We start from the raw sequence: 21697 nt of genomic DNA, 5'->3' as shown, positions 1-21697 counted from the left end.
CTCCCTCAAAGTGGAGTGGTCGTTGGCCATATGCCCACGTGCATCCATGAGTAGTATTCAATAATATTGTTCCTAGATTAGGCAACTATAAGAAACATGATGCCATCGATGACGATCTATGCTTTTCCACTACTGACCGGTACATGTCACGAATTCAGACCTGATCGAGCTTCACGTCAACGAATCCGACGTTCACGATGACCTGGCTGAGATCGATTTTTGGTCATCTATTTAAGGCAGCCGTCTCCTCCGCCAATGGACCGCACTCACCTGATCGAGCTCCACACCAGTGACCCAAGCAGCCACTCACTCTCAGGTCATCACAGAAATCAAGCTCGAAACAAGGGGAAAATGGAAGCCGTTGCGGCCTCGGCGAAGCCCACACTCCGCGTGGCCGCTCTCAGCGGCTCCCTCCGCAACAACTCGTGGCATCACGGCCTCATCCGCGCCGGTATGTTTGAACATATTCAATTGAGAAAAGTCTGAAATAAATCTTGAGTTCGTACTCTTAAGTCTGAATTGAACCCTAGCCTTGAAATCCTGAAATTGTCACCCTATACTCGTTGATCCCGGTCTATCCCGGTTGATTTCTACAAAATACTTGTTTGGTGCACCGGGAGAAAGGATGTCTCCGGTAGGGATTACACAATCTCACGGACTACACTAGTCCACATGTCAGATTCTTTTTTTCTTTTCTTTTTTTGCGGAAACACATGTCAGATTCATCTTCTCCATTTTCCTTCTTTCTATCTCACTCAAATATGAAGCTAACGTGCTAGCACAGAGCATATATCAGATCCTGATTGGTTCGGTTGTTTCTGTCATTATTAGCTGTTTCCTTGTATTTCTTGTATTCAGGTAAGTGAACCTCATATATATGATACAACTGAAGTTACTTTTTGTAGTAAATAGAAAGTTTAGGTTAGTTCAGTCCTTGCAAACAAATGCTCAGTTTAGCCATGTCAAGCTGATACTTCCACCATAATATATAAAAAAATGAATTTGGTATAAAAAAGGGTGATACGTGGGGAACTTTTTTTTTGGGTACGTGCTACAAGTAGCGGCACAATGCATTTTCCAGTGTGCCCCTATATTTGTTGAGACTAGTATGTTTTACTAGATCAGGATTGCCCTTTTTCCAGTGCACCAAAGGAACATTTAGCAGAAATCCGCCAGGATAGACCGGGATTAGAGAGTACAGAGTGTCGGTTCCAGGGATTTGAAGGTTAGGGTTCAATTCAAACTAAGAGCATGAATTCAAGGTTTATTTTAGACTTTTCCCTATTTAATTTTCTAGACGGTAAGTGTCACACATCATGTACGTGGCACTCCGGCCATTACATTTTTCGATGAATTGTAGTAACACATGGCAAGTTTCTGTCAAAAAACAAACTGAAATATGAAAATGCCATGTTTGCGAAGTAAAATTACCATCCTTGCATAACTAAACTTGCCAACAAAATGTTCATAGTAGCCATGTGCTCGTACCTGATGTGTGGGGATTATGTGCAGTGCTGACTGTGCCTTGCATGTGTGGTGCAGCCGAGGAGCTGTGCGAGGAGTGCATTCCAGGGCTGCGCATCGACCACGTCGACATCTCCGGCCTGCCCATGGCCAACCCGGACCTCGAGACCGACGGTGGCGACGGTTTCCCGCCGGCCGTGGAGGCGTTCCGCGACAGGGTCAGCGCCGCGGACTGCTTCCTCTTCGCCTCGCCCGAGTACAACTACTCCGTCACCGGCTCGCTCAAGAACGCGCTGGACTGGGCATCGAGGGGCACACACAAATGCTGGGCTGACAAGGCAGCGGCGATCATCTGCGCGGGGGGCGACTTCGGCGGGGGCAGGGCGTCGCTCCACTTGCGCGAGATCGGGATATACCTGGACCTGCACTTCATCAACAAGCCGGAGCTCCACATCAGGGCGTACGAGGACCCGCCCAAGTTCGACGACAAGGGGAACCTCATCGACGCCCAAGCCAAGGACCGGCTCAGGAAGGTGCTCCTCTCGCTGCAGGCATTCGCGCTCAGGCTCCAACGCAAAGAGAATTGACTGAAGATCGAACAAATTTGGCACAATAGCAACCTACCTAATCTGCATTTCCGTTGAGGTGATAAACGCTTTGGGCTGTGGCCATTGGGTATTACACACGTGTTCGTTAGTCTAAGCACTTTTTACTTTGTATTCGTGTACTCGCGTTTTGTAATTCCGTTAAAAAAATGTAATAAATTCATCTTCGAGAGTCGTTGTACTGTATGCTAATTATGTTTTAGTGTTTACTAGTACTACTAGTTTACTAATTTCATAAATACAACATTTCCATGTTTATTCGTTTGAAGCATTTCCATGATCATAAGGTGATACACAAATTAAGATGTGTACAACCCATAGATGCACCTCTACCCCCCCCCCCCCCCCCCCGATTTCACCCTTTTGAGAGTTGCCTTGTCTCCATTACCCCTTCCACCTACTCATCCTGTGACATCGTCGCTGGTCAGAGTGGGGACCGGAGCGGAGTTCGGGCCGCTATAGTACATAGTAGGCCTAGGTTACTAGTTGCCTTAAATGCACATGTCCTAATGTCATGGTGGTGTTCGGTGCAAAACATTGAGGCAGCTTGTGGTGGCCTACCATCTTCTCTCTCTATATAGCCTTCCATGGTAGAATCAAGCTACTTATGGTGCAGACATGGAGTTTTCTAGGGTTATGTCAATAAGCTGCTCGAAGAGCTAGATCTGGCAGCCAGGCATGGCTATCGTTTCCTCCTCCTTGCTCGTTGTGAGACGACAAGAAAGGTGGGGGTGGATCTCGCATCACCCTCCTTAGATCTGGCGCTCCTAGGAGTTATAGAGATGGCTTGGATTATTCTCCTTGTTCAGTCTGGGCATTGTTGACCTCGACAACTGGAGGGTTGGATCCTTAAACAAATCATCTCCAGTGTGCGGTTTAGAATTACTATTGGCCGATGGTTCTTGTCTCCCTTTGCCTTCATCTTCAACCTCCACATTGTGGCCTTTGATCCATTGGTGGGTATCAGCGAGGTGGTAGGCATAGACCGTGGCTAGAGCGTCTCCGATGAAGTTGGAATTTCACTCATGGATCAGATTGATTTCCTTTTTGGGGGGTGGGGGCCTTTGTGTAAGATGGACTTGATTGTATATTGAACTTTCTTTGTGGTCCGCTTATGTGTGTATTACAACCCTGTATGACTAAGTATGTGATCCCCACTTACATAAGTCTTTGAACATGCAAACATTTCATTTCAGCATGTGAACATACATGCATGGGAGAAGGTTCCGCCACAGCATGTAACCATGCATAGGCAAATATCCAAGATGCAACCATGCATGAGAAAAAGATCAGTATATTATCCTACTTGTATTCAGTAAATATTGTTAACTAAATAAAAAAATATGTATGTTTAGTTTCAGTTCTCATATTATCAATCCAGAAATTTTTGTTTCATACATCCAAATCTCGCTCAAATAAAGTTATTCAATTCCCACAGCAACACGTGGAGTATTATTTCACTTTTTATATTATTAATACTAGAAAAGAAACGCACTACACTGCCTAACATCATCCAGACGCAGAAATGTAGTATTTGCCAATATAAACATCTTATGTTGATGCTATCTCTGTTCTCTGATAGTACCAGTAATAGCAAGAAAGTGAGCATAGAAACCAAAAAATTACGAAATTATCTTCAACAGTTTTGGCTGCTCAACTTACTACACAAAAGACAGTGCCGCAGAAAAAAAAGAACCACCTTTCTTTGATTTTTGTTCTTGCTTGCTTCTTGCACGGCCTCCTGATGTCCACCGCTTTGTCCGTTGCTTCATCCACTTCCGCAAAGCAAAGGTTCGGTGCTCACAACCAGTTGGTCCCCAGTTGTCGACACCTGATCACCGGCATGATAATGTTTTAGTGCCTCATGTTGAAGTATAGACGCATCTAACTGGGTACTCCCTTATTTCATAATGTAGTGCATATAGATTTTTTTAAAAGTCAACATTTGTAAACTTTGACAAAATTTATAGTGAAAAATATGAAACTACTCCCTCCGTACTAAGCTTGAGGCACTTATTTTGGGACGGAGGGAGTACATCTTATGATGAATCTAACGATATATATTTGCAATTCTAGATGTAGTTGTTTTTCTCTATAAACTTTGTCAAATTAAAGTTTGTGAGGTTTGACTTTAAAAAAAATCATATGCACTACATTATAAAACCGAGGGAGTATATTATTTGTCATGCTGCTTTGGTGGACTTGCTCAATAATTCAAAAATGAGCGCAAAGGTAACATATTAGTTCGCTTAGTGACTTAATGAGCTTGCTCTTAAAGCATGCATTGGTTCCCGTACTTCCAGATACCCCACAAAAAATAAGAGCCAACCCTACAAGTTTATGATGAGAGCCCATACAAATATTGTGCGAAGATTCCACGATGATATATTGCGCGCTACTCTGCCATTTGCTACTACTCCCCTCTTCGCACATGTTTCGTAGTGAAGGATTTTAAAAAAGAAGCTGTATCACTTCCTTCTCAAGAAAACAAATCATGCCACAATTCTAAAAGCCTTTTGCCATGCTACCAAAAGAGGCAGGAGGAAGTCCGTGGGTGCATTTTGGAAAGTCGACATTTATCCCGTGAAGTCATGTCAAGGTGTGTGCGTCTACGCGGAGATGCTCGAAACCATCCGAATTTCTGTTACTTGTCCATGAGCTTGGTAATTGCCTACTTGGTGTTTCTCCATCCAAATATTTTAATTCTCAAAATTGAAGTGGAGAATAATAGGATCAGCACGTACCACCACTTCACCAAAGTTGTAGTCTTGCTTTCGAAGCAAAGAAAGATCTCCACATTCCATCCGTTCTTTTCTCTATCGGATGGAAACTTTTGAGCAGGTACGGACTCGACTAATTCTACCGAATGGCATTGATGCTTCAGTGCTTTCCTGCTCATTGGCATTACGTACCAAATATTGTAGATGGCGAAGCATCTGCCAACATAAATTGTAACACAAGCTATCCCTGTCAACCAATTACGACACGAGGAATTGCTTTTGAACAACAAATGAGAAGGACAAGCCAATGAATAGTTACCATGTGAAAAGGTAGCATCGGTAGGAGCATATAGAAGTAGGCAACGCCACTTTCATGTGTGAGTGTGACTGGTTGTTCTTTTTTCTTTTGAAGATTAACTACGCAAAATACTTCAAAATTCTAGTCTAGCTTTTAGTGTCGAAGAACAAAGGGAACAAAGGGATATTCAATTGCACCCTGGTGAACATCAAAATTTAAAAATACCACAATAATTTTGAAAAAGACTGAAATGGCGAGGAACATATCCAGCGAGTGTTCTACCTACGTGTAAAATTTTGTGGATTTTTTCCAGAGCACTATATATGAATCTCATTTCATCACAAAATATTGCACATAAGTAGAACACTCAACCATATTTGTCCCAAAAAAGTATAGACTTTATATTTACTGTTAATCCTAGGTGTATGTGAATGTGAGACCAGGAACCAAAACACCGTCCCCACCGGAGTCTCGAAATACTGGCGGCCTTACCCTTCCACCTAATCAAAGGTTCAAGAGGATAAGCAAGCTATGCCTTGGAACATGGCCAGTACTTAGCAGACGTTGTCACTACGGGTGAGGCCTATCTGTGCGAGCATTTTATTAGCATAAATGTGATGTATACGCATGACTTATCCTGCTTATATTGGGGAAAAAAAGATGTTACTTTTGTGAAAGAATGTACTGGAAATCGTGAACGTATCTCCTTGTCTCTTTATCATAGCATATATGAGCAATCATAGGAGGTACTACTTGATTCGAGCGATGTTATTATTGTCCTGCAGTTTGGCATGAGAGCATCAATGCCTCACACTTTTACAGCTGCTTGCATGATTGAAGGAACATTTTGGACCGGGAGGCATCTTAATGACATGATTATTAATAGGGCCAGGGATTTGCTTCTGAGCAAACACAAGACTGGAGTCACCAGTTACAAGCTTAGAGGAAGAAAGAGCGGAAGAGCTCCCTGCCTCCCGTCAGGTGGTAAAAGGAGACAATAACAAGGTACGTCAATGCCCTGCTCATCATCTTGTCTACCACTTCTAATTTTACTTAATCTTGCCCGTTTAACTTTTTTTACTTAATCAGCTGATCTGTTCTACAATCAATTAGGCAGGATGGCTGATGCACTGGGCAGCGTGACAAAGGCTCTCGATATTGTGTTCAAGATCAAAGAGGCTGTGGATACAGTTAAACAAAACGAAAAGGATTGTGAACAGATCAAGAAGCGTGTGGAGAGGGTCCAACACACGCTCACGCTGTTCCAACAGGATGTGGAGCTGATGAACTCCGCGGGGAGCCGCACTGCACTGGAGGCGTTGCGTGAGGTCCTCAGCGAGGCCCTCGAGCTCGTCACAGGCTGCAAGGAAGAGACTAATCTGTGTTGTCTCCTCATAAAGGCCGGGGAGGTGTCCAAGAAGCTGAACAAGGCAGACCAGACCATATCTAATATAAACTCTGAGGTGTCGCTTACCATCATGCTCTGCATTGCGCCGCACACCACCAAGCCACTTGTACGTTTAATTTCTCCATGCATAGTACGTAATATTTTTAGTGGTGTTTCTTTTGATGTAATCATGAATAATGCATATATAACTGATGGATTTTAATTGTCTAACAGAAACTCTACCAAGCACCGGATGAACATGGCCGTTCGCTGCAATTGGTATTACTGGGTGGATCTTTTGTACATTCTTAAAATTTTACTCTTCAGAAATATAGACTTTTTGGTCATGTGATTCTAAGCTTGCAGGCCCTGGTTGCTTAGTATCAATAACTATAAAACCTATAATTTTTTGAAAGAACACATCAAGACAATATTGGCATGAGATTCATCAACTCACAAATTTTGAGTAAATGACAGTTTTACCCCCTAAAATACTTTTCGTGACATTGCTTGCCAACTTCATAAATATTTCATCGAATTTTACCCCATCAACTTCACATTTTTGGCATTGCTTACCCCGTTTGATAGAACTTATTCTGTTTCATATATTTTGGCAAAAATTTACCCATAACTTTACATTTGTGACACTAAATTACACCTCTTTTGTTATTAAAAAGGCGTAATTGATGTCACAAATGTAAAAGGGAAAAAATGTGACGATTTCCAAATGGGTAAGCAGTATCACGACAAGTATTTTATGTGGTAAACTATCATTTAGTCAAAAAGTTTCAACTATAATTTTGATCCACGCATTCAACATCACACATACAAATTAAGCTTTATGAATAGTTGCTAAATTATATCATCCTATCCACAAACTTGTAACATATGAGTCTGTCATATTTATTTTACCATGTTTGAAATTTTCACTTGAAATATTTTGGAATGATTTATGAATCTTGTGTCAATCTGTTATGAGATCATTTTTATCTTGTATAGACTACCCGCATCCACCTAAAGTGCATATATTTTTAATAGTTTCCTTGGGCCTACTGATCTAAATAATCTAAATATCCTACCAAATGAAGCTTAGATGGTATTGAATGAACCCTTAGTGTTTTATAAATTCGATTAGTTTATCTCTACTACTTAATCCTATTAATAATAACATATGGCATTATTGTGAAGGTCAAACAAACACGAAGCGTGCCACCTACTATTTCTGAAATTGCGGTGGAAATCAAGGTAGCGGTGGACAGAGTCCAGAGGAACAAGGAAGAGTGCATTGAAGTTGATAAGCGTGTGAATGGTGTCAATGCCCTCCTTTCACAGTTCGGGAATACAGAACTAATGAAGGACCCATCCATGAGTGCTTCAATAGAGAAGCTCCATACGACCTTTTGCATTGCTCGCACACTCGTCATGGAGTGTCAGAAAAGAAATATTATTTTCATTCGATCTGGTTGGGAGTTGTCCAAGCAGCTACGTGAGGTACTGGATCAAATTGATCTTGCCCTTGATGATATGATCACCATTAGTGCGAACTATGCCTGTACAGTGTGAAAGTCATCTGCCCTAAATCTCAGCTTCCCAAGGTATTACCCTTTTCCTCTACTTCGGCCTGCCACGGTATCCAACTATGTATATAGTTTGAGGTATCCAAATATGCAATTATCAATTCTAGGTGCATATAGCCACAAGTTTGTTGACCTGCATGATACTTCCTTCACTCCTGAAAAAAATGTGCACCTACATCTAAGCTAGTTTGGCGACCCAAAGGTTCAGAAATCAGAACAAAGTAAATCATTATGTGACAGTTATCAATTTTGTACCTCCAGTGAGCCCACATCAATGTAATGTATAGAGGCTATAATTTACACTTTTCTGGTATCTAAAAGCAATGCCATTAAGCCATTGCATAAGCACAATTTAGCTACTTAAGCTGCTAAACACACACTCTAATAAAGACTACCAACTCTATAGTTCTTGAGGAGATAATATTTGGTAATTATTTTTGTTCGTTTAAAGCTCCCAACTCCAAATGTACGTGACCAAACTGGAGTTATAGTGAACTAGGGCTAGATTTAATTAGTTCCGCCTCATTGATGTGACAATCACTCATGCGTAAAGCATCCATTTTTGCTTAATTGCAGTGCAGATTTGAAGTAAATGATCAGGGAAAAAATATGGTGGCCAAACCGTTCATGAGCCATGACTACAGTAATCGCGCAATTTGTCCGAATCAAGTTGGACAGTTGATGGGTTGTATTACACATATCGATGATTGTCTACTTTGGCAACATTAGTGGTCATCAGCTTGCGCAAGTTCTTTGTGAAACTCATAACTAGGTATCCATGATTTTTATCTACGAAGAAAAGTCTAGAAACAGCATGTCTGGTCTTTTGTTCCCTCCATGTATTATGGGCGGCTGTATGAGAATATACGGAGTATTTGTATGTTGATATATCTATGACAGTGTTCTCTGCCTTATTGTGTGTTTGTCACAGAAGCACAATGAAATGGTAAATCCAAGTATTTGGACTTCTCATTCTTTGGTTTGCACGCAAAGATTTGGCACTCTCACTACATAATACCGGACAGAACAAGGAAAGAGGTGTGTTCTTGATAACATCATTCTATCTGAGAAGAATGAATTCCATCGTCAAAAAGAAGAAGGGTGAATTATTGCTCTAAATCATGGCAGATGAATATTATTACGAAGTTCATAAAATATTTAGTACTTCTAGTGCTTGCTAAAAGATATATGTGCGCTATTTACAATTTGAGCAACGCCGCAAGCACATTGTCCATTCTACTACTAGTATTTACTCGTGGTGGCAATATGCCAAAATTCGTCAATATACTGTGTGGAGATTCTAATATTCGAGATAGCTAATCACATAATTTTTTTTACATTTGGGTGTGTCTAGTTCACATGCAACACGCATACCAGGCAAAGATGCATGTGACCTCCAGGCCAGCGGCGTGCTCGATATTCTTGGTTGCCAAGCAAACAACGTCCATGCATGTCTCAGGTCAGGTCAGGTCAATGTGCCCCAGGACTACAACCAAATACACACTTAATGGGTTGTTTCCATTTCCAAAAAAATAATGGGTTGTTTAGGCTTTATTAACAAACTTTTTTTTGAGACAAATTAACAAACTTTTTTAAACGATTAAGACCTGACCTCGTGTCGTCCTCGGCCCATGATTCTATATACTGAGATTTGCATACGGCCTTATATATATGAAGCCCGCAATTTATTTTTCAGCGATGGCAAGGGATGAGTCCATGGATTATTTTCCCAAAAAAAGTGACACCATCGTTGATGTCTCAGTACTCATGCTGCCTGATGCTATCTGTCACGATTACAACATGTACCATGCAGGCAGCACCAAGTGATGCCCCGGCCCATCCAACTAGGTAGAAAAAGAATGGGGCATCGGTTTGAGTTTTTCTCACCCAACGCCCAAAACTGAGGCTATCATTACAATGGTCGATCATCTTCTACCCGCCCCACCCCCCTAACACCCAGCGCCATCTTTCACCTCATTTCCCCCCTTTCTCTTCTCCTTTTCTTCTTTCTCCCATAGAGCAGCGGCCTCCTCTGCAAACTACTCTGAAACACTCCAAGGCTACTATGCGAGCTCCACCTGGCATCCAAGCCAAGTTAGACAGTGGGCCAGTAGGTTTGAAGCATACCGTTGGCCATGCCCTTAAGGTGTCAACTATCCAGCATTACCTCGTGGTGTGTTTCGTGCATCTCCAACGCGAATTATTGAAATGTCCGCAAATGTTCAGACCAAAAAATATGAACACTTTTAGCTGTCCAACCCGGATGTAAAATATCGGCCGAACCAATTCGGACGTTCTAAATCCCTTGGCCCGGCCTTAAACCGGAGGAGCTTTGGGGGAAATCAGACATCTGTCATGTCGACGTTGGACAAATCGGTCCCATCCACAAATTGTCTTCGGCTTTAGAACCCTTCGCATTGATGTTGCTGATAGGTTCACCGCCTAACCGCATTCACATTGGTGTGCCGCCTAAGAAGCCTACTCTAACTCTTAGTGTCGACCAGCTAGATGATATGTCTCCAATGTATCTATAATTTTTGATTGTTTCATGCTATTATATTATCTGTTTTGGATGATAATGGGCTTTATTTTACACTTTTATGTTATTTTTGGGACTAACCTATTAACCGAAGGCCCAACCCAAATTGCTGTTTTTTTTTTGCCTATTTTAGTGTTCCGCAAAAAAGAAATATCAAACGGAGTCCAAACGGAATGAAGCCTTCGGGAGAGTTATTTTTGGAACGGAAGCAATCCAGGAGACTTAGAGTAGACGTCAGGGAAGCTTCGAGGTGGCCACGAGGCAGGGAGGCGCGCCCCCCACCCTTGTGGGCCCCTCGTGGCTCCCCTGACCGACTTCTTTCACCTATATATATATATCAATACACCCTAAAAACATCGGGGAGCAGAATAGATCGGGAGTTCCGCCACCAGAAGCCTCTGTACCAACAGAAAGCCAATGTAGACCTGTTCCGACACCCTGCCGGAGGGTGGAATCCCTCTCCGGTGGCCATCTTCATCATCCCGGCGCTCTCCATGATGAGGAGGGAGTAGTTCCCCCTCGGGGCTGAGGGTATGTACCAGTAGCTATGTGTTTGATCTCTCTCTCTCTCTCTCTCCCTCTCTCGTGTCCTTGAGGTGGTACAATCTTGATGTATCGTGAGCTTTGCTATTATAGTTGGATCTTATGATGTTTCTCCCCCTCTACTCTCTTGTAATGGATTGAGTTTTCCCTTTGAAGTTATCTTATCGGATTGAGTCTTTAAGGATTTGAGAACACTTGATGTATGTCTTGCACGTGCTTATCTGTGGTGACAATGCGATATCATGTGATCCACTTGATGTATGTTTTGGTGATCAACTTGCGAGTTCCGTGACCTCGTGAACTTATGCATAGGGGTTGGCACACGTTTTCGTCTTGACTCCCCGGTAGAAACTTTGGGGCACTCTTTGAAGTTCTTTGTGTTGGTTGAATAGATGAATCTGAGATTGTGTGATGCATATCGTATAATCATACCCACGGATACTTGAGGTGACATTGGAGTATCTATGTGACATTAGGGTTTTGGTTGATTTGTGTCTTAAGGTGTTATTCTAGTACGAACTCTATGATAGACTGAACGGAAAGAATAGCTTCATGTTATTTTACTACGGACTCTTGAATAGATCGATCAGAAAGGATAACTTTGAGGTGGTTTCGTACCCTACTATAATCTCTTCGTTTGTTCTCCGCTATTAGTGACTTTGGAGTGACTCTTCGTTGCATGTTTAGGGATAGTTATATAATCCAATTATGTTATTATTGTTGAGGGAACTTGCACTAGTGAAAGTATGAATCTGATGTATACTACACAACCTTCTTCTTGTAGACATTGTTGGGCCTCCAAGTGCAGAGGTTTGTAGGATAGTAGCATATTTCCCTCAAGTGGATGACCTAAGGTTTATCAATCTGTGGAAGGCGTAGGATGAAGATGGTCTCTCTCAAGCAACCCTGCAACCAAATAACAAAGAGTCTTGTGTCCCCAACACACCCAATACAATGGTAAATTGTATAGGTGCACTAGTTCGGCGAAGAGATGGTGATACAAGTGGTATATGGATAGTAGATAATAGTATTTGTAATCTGAAATTATAAAAACAGCAAGGTAGGAAGTGATAAAAGTGAGCGTAAACGGTATTGCAATGCTAGGAAACAAGGCCTAGGGTTCATACTTTCGCTAGTGTAAGTTCCCTCAACAATACTAACATAATTGGATCACATAACTATCCCTCAACATGCAACAAAGAGTCACTCCAAAGTCACTAATAGCGGAGAATGAACGAAGAGATTATGGTAGGGTACGAAACCACCTCAAAGTTATTCTTTCCAATCAATCCGTTGGGCTATTCCTATAAGTGTCACAAATAGCCCTAGAGTTCGTACTAGAATAACACCTTAAGACACAAATCAACCAAAACCCTAATGTCACCTAGATACTCCATTGTCACCTCAAGTATCCGTGGGTATGATTATACGATATGCATCACACAATCTCAGATTCATCTATTCAACCAACACAAATGACCTCAAAGAGTGCCCCAAAGTTCTACCGGAGAATCACGACGAAAACGTGTGCCAACCCCTATGTATAGGTTCCCAATGTCACGAAACCCGCAAGTTGGTCACCTTAACATACATCAAGTGGCACGTGGTATCCCATTGTCACCACAGATATCCACGGCAAGACATACATCAAGTGTTCTCAAGTCTTTAAAGACTCAATCCGATAAGATTACTTCAAAGGGGAAACTCGATTCATTACAAGAGAGAAGAGGGGGGAAGAAACATCATAGGATCCAAATATAATAGCAAAGCTCGCGATACATCAAGATCGTATCATCTCAAGAACACGAGAGAGAGAGAGAGAGATCAAACACATAGCTACTGGTACATACCCTCAGCCCCGAGGGAGAACTACTCCCTCCTCGTCATGGAGAGCACCGGGATGATGAAGATGGCCACCGGAGAGGGATTGCCCCCTCCGGCAGGGTGCCGGAACAGGGTCCCGATTGACTTTTGGTGGCTACAGAGGCTTCTGGCGGCGGAACTCCGATCTATTCTCCGTCCTGGAAGTTTTAGGGTATATGGAGTTATATAGGCAGAAGAAGCACGTCAGGGGAGCCACGGGGGCCCCACGAGGCAGGGGGCGCGCCCCCCACCCTCGTGGGCAGCTCCCGTATCTTCTGACGTGAGGTCCAAGTCCATCAGGTGTGTTTCCTTCCAAAAATAACTTCTCCAGTTGATTTCATTCCGTTTCGACTCCGTCTGATATTCCTTTTCTTCAAAACACTGAAATAGGCATAAAACAGCAAATCTGGGCTGGGCCTCCGGTTAATAGGTTAGTCCCAAAAGTAATATAAAAGTGGATAATAAAGCCCAATATTGCCCAAAACGGTAGATAATATAGCATGGAGCAATCAAAAATTATAGATACGTTGGAGACGTATCAAGCATCCCCAAGCTTAATTCCTGCTCGTCCTCGAGTAGGTAAATGATAAAGAGATAATTTTTGATGTGGAATGCTAGTTGGCATAATTTCAATGTAATTCTTCTTAATTGTGGCATGAATATTCAGATCCATAAGATTCAAGACAAAAGTTCATATTGACATAAACATAATAATACTTCAAGCATACTAACTAAGCAATTATGTCTTCTCAAAATAACATGGCCAAAGAAAGCTATCCCTACAAAATCATATGGTCTGGCTATGCTCTATCTTCACCACACAAAGTATTTAAATCATGCAGAACCCCGATGAAAAGCCAAGCAATTGTTTCATACTTTTGATGTTCTCAAACTTTTTCAATCTTCACGCAATACATGAGCGTGAGCCATGGACATAGCACTATAGGTGGAATAGAATGGTGGTTGTGGAGAAGACAAAAAGGGAGAAGACAGTCTCACATCAACTAGGCGTATCAACGGGCTATGGAGATTCCCATCAATAGATATCAATGTGAGTGAGTAGGGATTGCCATGCAACGGATGCACTAGAGCTATAAGTATAGGAAAGCTCAAAAAGAAACTAAGTGGGTGTGCATCCAACTTGCTTTCTCATGAAGACCTAGGGCAATTTGAGGAAGCCCATCATTGGAATATACATTAAAGACTCTCTACTATGAAGATTATGGTGCTACTTTGAAGCACAAGTGTGGTAAAAGGATAGTAGCATTGCCCCTTCTCTCTTTTTCTCTCATCATATTTTAATTAAATTTTTTTGGGCCTTTCTCTCTTTTTTTATGGCCTCTTTTTTTCTTTTTTTATTTGGGCTTCTTTGGCCTCTTTTATTTTTTTATTTATTTTTCGTTCGGAGTCTCATCCCGACTTGTGGGGGAATCATAGTCTCCATCATCCTTTCCTCACTGGGACAATGCTCTAATAATGATGATCATCACACTTTATTTACTTACAACTCATGAATTACAACTCGATTCTTAGAACAAAAGATGACTCTATATGAATGCCTCCGGCGGTGTACCGGGATGTGCAATGACTCAAGAGTGACATGTATGAAAGAATTATGAACGGTGGCTTTGCCACAAATACGATGTCAACTACATGATCATGCAAAGCAATATGACAATGATGATGCGTGTCATAATAAACGGAACGGTGGAAGTTGCATGGCAATATATCTCGGAATGGCTATGGAAATTCCATAATAGGTAGGTGTGGTGGCTGTTTTGAGGAAGGTATATGGTGGGTGTATGATACCGGTGAAAGGTGCGCGGTATTAGAGAGGCTAGCAATGGTGGAAGGGTGAGAGTGCGTATAATCCATGGACTCAACATTAGTCATAAATAACTCATATACTTATTGAAATATCAAAGAAAAGTATTACGCGCATGCTCCTAGGGGGATAGATTGGTAGGAAAAAACCATCGCTCGTCCCCGACCGCCACTCATAAGGAAGACAATCAATAAATAAATCATGCTCCGACTTCATCACATAACGGTTCACCATACGTGCATGCTACGGGAATCACAAACCTCAACACAAGTATCTCTCAAATTCACAACTACTCAACTAGCATGACTCTAATATCACCATCTCCATATCTCAAAACAATTATCAAGTATCAAACTTTTCATAGTATTCAACACACTCATAAGAGAATTTTATTATTCTTGAATACCTAGCATATTAGGATTTTAAGAAAATTACCATGCTATTTAAGACTCTCAAAATAATCTAAGTGAAGCATTAGAGTTCATTTATTTCTTCAAAATAAAACTACCACCATGCTCTAAAAGGTATAAGTGAAGCACTAGAGCAAATGACAAACTACTCCGAAAGATATAAGTGAAGATCAATGAGTAGTCGAATAATTATTCAACTATGTGAAGACTCTCCAACATTTAATAATTTCAGATCTTGGTATTTTATTCAAACAGCAAGCAAATCAAAATAAAATGGCATCTAAGAATAGCAAACATCATGTGAAGAAGCAAAAACTTAGGATCAACCGATACTAACCGATAGTTGTTGAAGAAGAAAGGTGGGATGCCAACTGGGGCATCCCCAAGCTTAGATGCTTGAGACTTCTTGAAATATTATCTTGGGGTTCGTTGGGCATCCCCAAGCTTGAGCTTTTGTGTCTCCTTAATTCCTCTCATATCACGGTCTCCCTAAATCTCAAAAGCTTCATCCACACAAAACTCAACAAGGACTCGTGAGATAAGTTAGTATAAACCAGTGCCAAAACCTTATCATACTATACTGTAGCAAATCACTAAAATTATTATTCAACATTTCATACTAAATGCCTCTGCATATTTAATAGTCCTATACTCAAATAGAATCATTAAAGAAGCAAACATATGCAAACAATGCAAACATAACAGCAATCTGCCTAAACAGGATAGTCTGTAAAGAATGCAGAAACATCCATACTTCCCTAGCTCCAAAAATTATGAAATAAAATTCACACTGTAGTAAATTTATCAGAGCTTAATATGCAAAAGGTTTCAACATTTTATCACATTCTGAATTTTCTAGGGAATTATTGCAACAGCGGTAAACTTTCTGTTTTCAAACAGCAACATGTATACTTGTAACATAGGCATAGTAAAGGCTATCAATGCCACTTTTATTGAAATAAAATATGCAAAAAATTATTCTAAATAACATAAAGCAAATCCTAACAAAATAAATTGACGCTCCAAGCAAAACACATATCACATGGCGAATAAAAATATAGCTCCAAGTAACGTTACCGATGGAAGTGGACGAAAGAGGGGATGCCTTCCGGGGCATCCCCAAGCTTAGGCTCTTGGCTATCCTTGAATATTACATTGGGGTGCCTTGGGCATCCCCAAGCTTAGGCTCTTGCCACTCCTTATTCCATAGTCCATCGAATCCTTACCCAAAACTTGAAAACTTCACAACACAAAACTTAATATAAAACTCGTAAGCTCCGTTAGTACTCCCTCCGTTCAGAATTACTTGTCTCGAATATGGATGTATCTAGAACTAAAATACATCTAGATACATCCATTTCTGCGACAAGTAATTCCGAACGGAGGGAGTATAAGAAAATAAATCACCACTTCAAGGTACTGTAATGAACTCATTCTTTATTTATATTCGTGTTAAACCTACTATATTCCAACTTCTCTATGGTTTATAAACTATTTTACTAGCCATAGATTCATCAAAATAAGCAAACAACACACGAAAAACAGAATCTGTCAAAAACATAACAGTCTGTACTAATCTGGATCAAACGTATACTTCTGGAACTCATAAAATTCTAAAATAAATTGCTGGACCTGAGGAATTTATCTATTAATCATGTGCAAAAATAATTAACTAAATATCACTTTCCAAATAAAAATGACAGAAATTCTCATGAGCGCTAAAGTTTCTGTTTTTGACAGCATGATCAACAAGACTTTCCCCAAGTCTTCCCAAAGGTTCTACTTGGCACAAACACTAATTAAAAGCATACAACCACATCTAAACAAAGGCTAGATGAATTATTTATTACTAAACAGTAACAAAAAGCAAGGAATAAAAATAAAATTGGGTTTCCTCCCAACAAGCGCTATCGTGTAACGCCCTAGCTAGGCATGATGATTTCAATGATGCTCACATAAAAGATAAGAATTGTAACATAAAGAGAGCATCATGAAGAATATGACTAGCACATTTAGGTCTAACATGCTTCCTATGCATAGGGATTTTGTGAGCAAAAAACTTGTGGGAACAAGAATCAACTTGCATAGGAAGGTAAAACAAGCATAACTTCAAAATTTTAAGCACATAGAGAGGAAACTTGATATTATTGCAATTCCTACAAGCATATGTTCCTCCCTCATAATAATTTTCAGTAGCATCATGAATGAATTCAACAATATAACCAGCACCTAAAGCATTCTCTTCATGATCTACAAGCATAGAAATTTTATTACTCTCCACATAAGCAAATTTCTTCTCATGAGTAATAGTGGGAGCAAAAACTCAACAAAATAACTATCATGTGAGGCATAATACAATTGAAAACTAAAATCATGATGACAAGTTTCATGGATATCATTATTCTTTATAGCATTCGTGTCATCACAATAATCATCATATATAGTAGGCATGCTTTCATCATAATAGATTTTCTCATCAAAACTTGGGGAACAAAAAATATCATCTTCATCAAACATAGCTTCCCCAATCTTGTGGCTTTGCATATCATTAGCATCATGGATATTCAAGGAATTCATACTAACAACATTGCAATCATGCTCATCATTCAAATATTTAGTGCCAAACATTTTATAGATTTCTTCTTCTAGCACTTGAGCACAATTATCCTTTCCATCATACTCACGAAAGATATTAAAAAGGTGAAGCGTATGAGACAAACTCAATTCCATTTTTTATAGTTTTATTTTATAAAGTAAACTAGTGATAAAACAAGAAACTAAAAGACTCGATTGCAAGATCTAAAGATATACCTTCAAGCGCTAACCTCCCCGGCAACGGCGCCAGAAAAGAACTTAGTTGACGGGGTGCGTTAGTGCCGGTTTCCTTGCCTCCCCGACAACGGAGCCAGAAAAGAGCTTGATGTCTACTACACAACCTTCTTCTTGTAGACGTTGTTGGGCCTCCAAGTGCAGAGGTTTGTAGGACAGTAGCAAATTTCCCTCAAGTGGATGACCTAAGGTTTATCAATCCGTGGGAGGTGTAGGATGAAGATGGTCTCTCTCAAGCAACCCTACAACCAAATAACAAAGAGTCTCTTGTGTCCCCAACACACCCAATACAATGGTAAATTGTATAGGTGCACTAGTTCGGCGAAGAGATGGTGATACAAGTGGTATATGGATAGTAGATAATAGTATTTGTAATCTGAAATTATAAAAACAGAAAGGTAGCAAGTGATAAAAGTGAGCATAAACGGTACTGCAATGCTAGGAAACAAGGCCTAGGGTTCATACTTTCGCTAGTGTAAGTTCCCTCAATAATACTAACATAATTGGATCACATAACTATCCCTCAACATGCAACAAAGAGTCACTCCAAAGTCACTAATAACGGAGAACGAACGAAGAGATTATGGTAGGGTACGAAACCACCTCAAAGTTATTCTTTCCAATCAATCCGTTGGGCTATTCCTATAAGTGTCACAAACAGCCCTAGAGTTTGTACTAGAATAACACCTTAAGACACAAATCAACCAAAACCCTCATGTCACCTAGATACTCCATTGTCACCTCAAGTATCCGTGGGTATGATTATACGATATGCATCACACAATCTCGGATTCATCTATTCAACCAACACAAAGGACCTCAAAGAGTGCCCCAAAGTTCTACCGGAGAATCACGACGAAAACGTGTGCCAACCCCTATGCATAGGTTCCCAATGTCACGAAACCCGCAAGTTGGTCACCTTAACATACATCAAGTGGCACGTGGTATCCCATTGTCACCACAGATATCCACGGCAAGACATACATCAAGTGTTCTCAAGTCTTTAAAGACTCAATCCGATAAGATTACTTCAAAGGGGAAACTCGATTCATTAAAAGAGAGAAGAGGGGGGAAGAAACATCATAGGATCCAAATATAATAGCAAAGCTCGCGATACATCAAGATCGTATCATCTCAAGAACACGAGAAACAGAGATATCAAACACATAGCTACTGGTACATACCCTCAGCCCCGAGGGAGAACTACTCCCTCCTCGTCATGGAGAGCACCGGGATGATGAAGATGGCCACCGGAGAGGGATTGCCCCCTCCGGCAGGGTGCCGGAACAGGGTCTCGATTGACTTTTGGTGGCTACAGAGGCTTCTGGCGGCGGAACTCCCGATCTATTCTCCGTCCTGGAAGTTTTAGGGTATATGGAGTTATATAGGCAGAAGAAGCACGTCAGGGGAGCCACGGGGGCCCCACGAGGCAGGGGGTGCGCCCTAGGGGGGTGGGCGCTCCCCCCACCCTCGTGGGAAGCTCCCGTATCTTCTGACGTGAGGTCCAAGTATATCAGGTGTGTTTCCTTACAAAAATAACTTCTCTAGTTGATTTCGTTCCGTTTCGACTCCGTCTGATATTCCTTTTCTTCAAAACACTGAAATAGGCATAAAACAGCAAATCTGGGCTGGGCCTCCGGTTAATAGGTTAGTCCCAAAAGTAATATAAAAGTGGATAATAAAGCCCAATATTGCCCAAAACAGTAGATAATATAGCATGGAGCAATCAAAAATTATAGAGACGTTGGAGACGTATCAGAATCCTAGGCCTTGTTTCAAAGCATTGCAATACCGTTTATGCTCACTTTTATCATTAGTTACCTTGCTGTTTTTATATTTTCAGATCACAAAAACCATTATCATTAGTTATCCATATTGCACTTGTATCACCATCTCTTCGCCTAACTAGTGCACCTATACAATTTACCATTGTATTGGGTGTGTTGGGGACACAAGAGACTCTTTGTTATTTGGTTGCAGGGTTGTTTGAGAGAGACCATCTTCATCCTACGCCTCCCACGGATTGATGAACCTTAGGTCATCCACTTGAGGGAAATTTTCTACTGTCCTACAAACCTCTGCACTTGGAGGCCCAACAACGTCTACAAGAAGAAGGTTGTGTAGTAGACATCAAGCTCTTTTCTGACGCCGTTGTCAGGCAGGTTAGCGCTTGAAGGTATATCTTTAGATCTTGCAATCGAATCTTTTTGTTTCTTGTTTTATCACTAGTTTAGTTTATAAAAGAAAACTACAAAAAATGGAATTGATTTTGCCTCATACGCTTCATCTTTTAGATAATTTTCATGAGAATGATGGAAAGGAAAATTGTGCTCAAATACTAGAAGAAGAAGTCTATAAAATGTTTGGCACTAAATCTTTGAATGACGAGCATGACTGCAATGTTGTTGGTATGAACTCCTTGAATATCCATTGTACTAATGATGATTGCACCAGTCATGATGAAAATGTCTCTTATAAGCATGTCAACTTTTGTGGAATACATAGAGCTTGCAAGTACACACCAATTAGGGAAAATAAATTTTGCAAGAGGCATAAGTATTTGGAAACTAAATGGTTGCAAGAGAGGCTAAATGTTTGTGCTGAAAATTTAAAATTTCTTCACCATACTTGTGAACTTTGCAATGAACATGGTCATTTAAATCTCAAATGCAAATTGTTTCATGATCGTATCGTGTCCAAAAATTGTGATGATTTGATTTCCCTTGCACATCATAATGAACTTAGTTTGCTTTTGGGTTATGAAGAAATGAAACGTATAACTAAGCATATTCCAGAATATAACCTTGAGAAATTCCTCGATATTGATCTAGAAGAAATTTTTATGTATTGTGCGATGAATTGCATTAAAAATCCTTATATTGCTAATTACATAAAGAAAAGAAAAAAAATAGAGGATGAAGAGAATACTAATGAAAGGGAAGAGGCTTCCCAATATCCTCCTATTATTTCTTATGATGAATCAGGTAACGAGGAGGAGCCTTCTATTCAACCAATCTCATCAATAAGGAGCTCCAAAAAGAGGATTGAACCCACACATAATGTCAAGAAGAAAAAGAAAAGACGGAGAAGTAAAGGTAAAAAGGTATCTCTCCCAAATGATGTTGCTCCTATTACTCATCGTGATGATGATAATTGTTACACTATTGGTGCTATCCATACTATTAATGATGAGAATGATTATGCTTATGATATGAAAAGGCCCAAGCTTGGGGATGCTATGTTTTATGAGAATGACATGTTTGAGAATATATTTGCTGCAATTAATGTTTGTCCCAAGCTTGGGGATGCTATGTTTAATGAAGATGATATTTGTAGTCTCTCAAGTTTTGATATGCAAACTTATTATGATGATAGCATGCCTCCTACTTATGATGATTATATTGATGAAAGTGGGTTTGGAAGAGTGTTAACTTTAGGAAGTAATGATCTCACTATTTTGGAGGATGTTGAATCTTATTGTGATAATTATTAAAGTGGATTTGGATAGGTCATGACTTTATTTAGTAATGATTCCACTATCTTAGAAGAGGTTTCAATCGATTATGATGAGAACAAAGTTGCTACTTATGATGATTATTGTGATGACACTTATGCTATAAAAAGTAGTGATGATTAT

General features: G+C 40.4%; 2 protein-coding genes across 6 annotated transcripts; both read left to right on the top strand.

Moving 5' to 3' along the window:
* The first annotated feature begins 282 nt into the window (after positions 1-282).
* LOC125549343 (probable NADPH:quinone oxidoreductase 1) lies at positions 283-2237 on the top strand. Its single transcript, XM_048712780.1, has 2 exons — positions 283-451; positions 1543-2237. Exons 1-2 carry the CDS (start codon positions 352-354, stop codon positions 2049-2051), a joined length of 609 nt encoding a protein of 202 aa, XP_048568737.1. The 5' UTR covers positions 283-351; the 3' UTR covers positions 2052-2237.
* Positions 2238-5962: 3725 nt separating this feature from the next.
* Positions 5963-8965, top strand: LOC125549341. Of its 5 annotated transcripts, none has more exons than XM_048712776.1 (5): positions 5963-6092; positions 6201-6625; positions 6709-6753; positions 7663-8069; positions 8628-8965. In XM_048712776.1, the coding sequence occupies exons 2-4, from the start codon at positions 6206-6208 to the stop codon at positions 8035-8037; spliced, it is 840 nt and encodes a 279-aa protein (XP_048568733.1). In that variant the 5' UTR covers positions 5963-6092; positions 6201-6205; the 3' UTR covers positions 8038-8069; positions 8628-8965. The 5 variants fall into 5 exon arrangements, with proteins under 5 accessions (XP_048568733.1, XP_048568734.1, XP_048568736.1 ...); XM_048712777.1 differs by having other exon boundaries at positions 6011-6092; positions 6205-6625; XM_048712779.1 differs by having other exon boundaries at positions 6011-6092; positions 6177-6601.
* Positions 8966-21697: the final 12732 nt, after the last annotated feature.

The sequence above is a fragment of the Triticum urartu genome, chromosome 3 (genome assembly GCF_003073215.2).
Source record: "Triticum urartu cultivar G1812 chromosome 3, Tu2.1, whole genome shotgun sequence".
NCBI classification, from domain to species: domain Eukaryota; kingdom Viridiplantae; phylum Streptophyta; class Magnoliopsida; order Poales; family Poaceae; genus Triticum; species Triticum urartu.
This window is presented reverse-complemented; position numbering and strand designations above follow the sequence as displayed.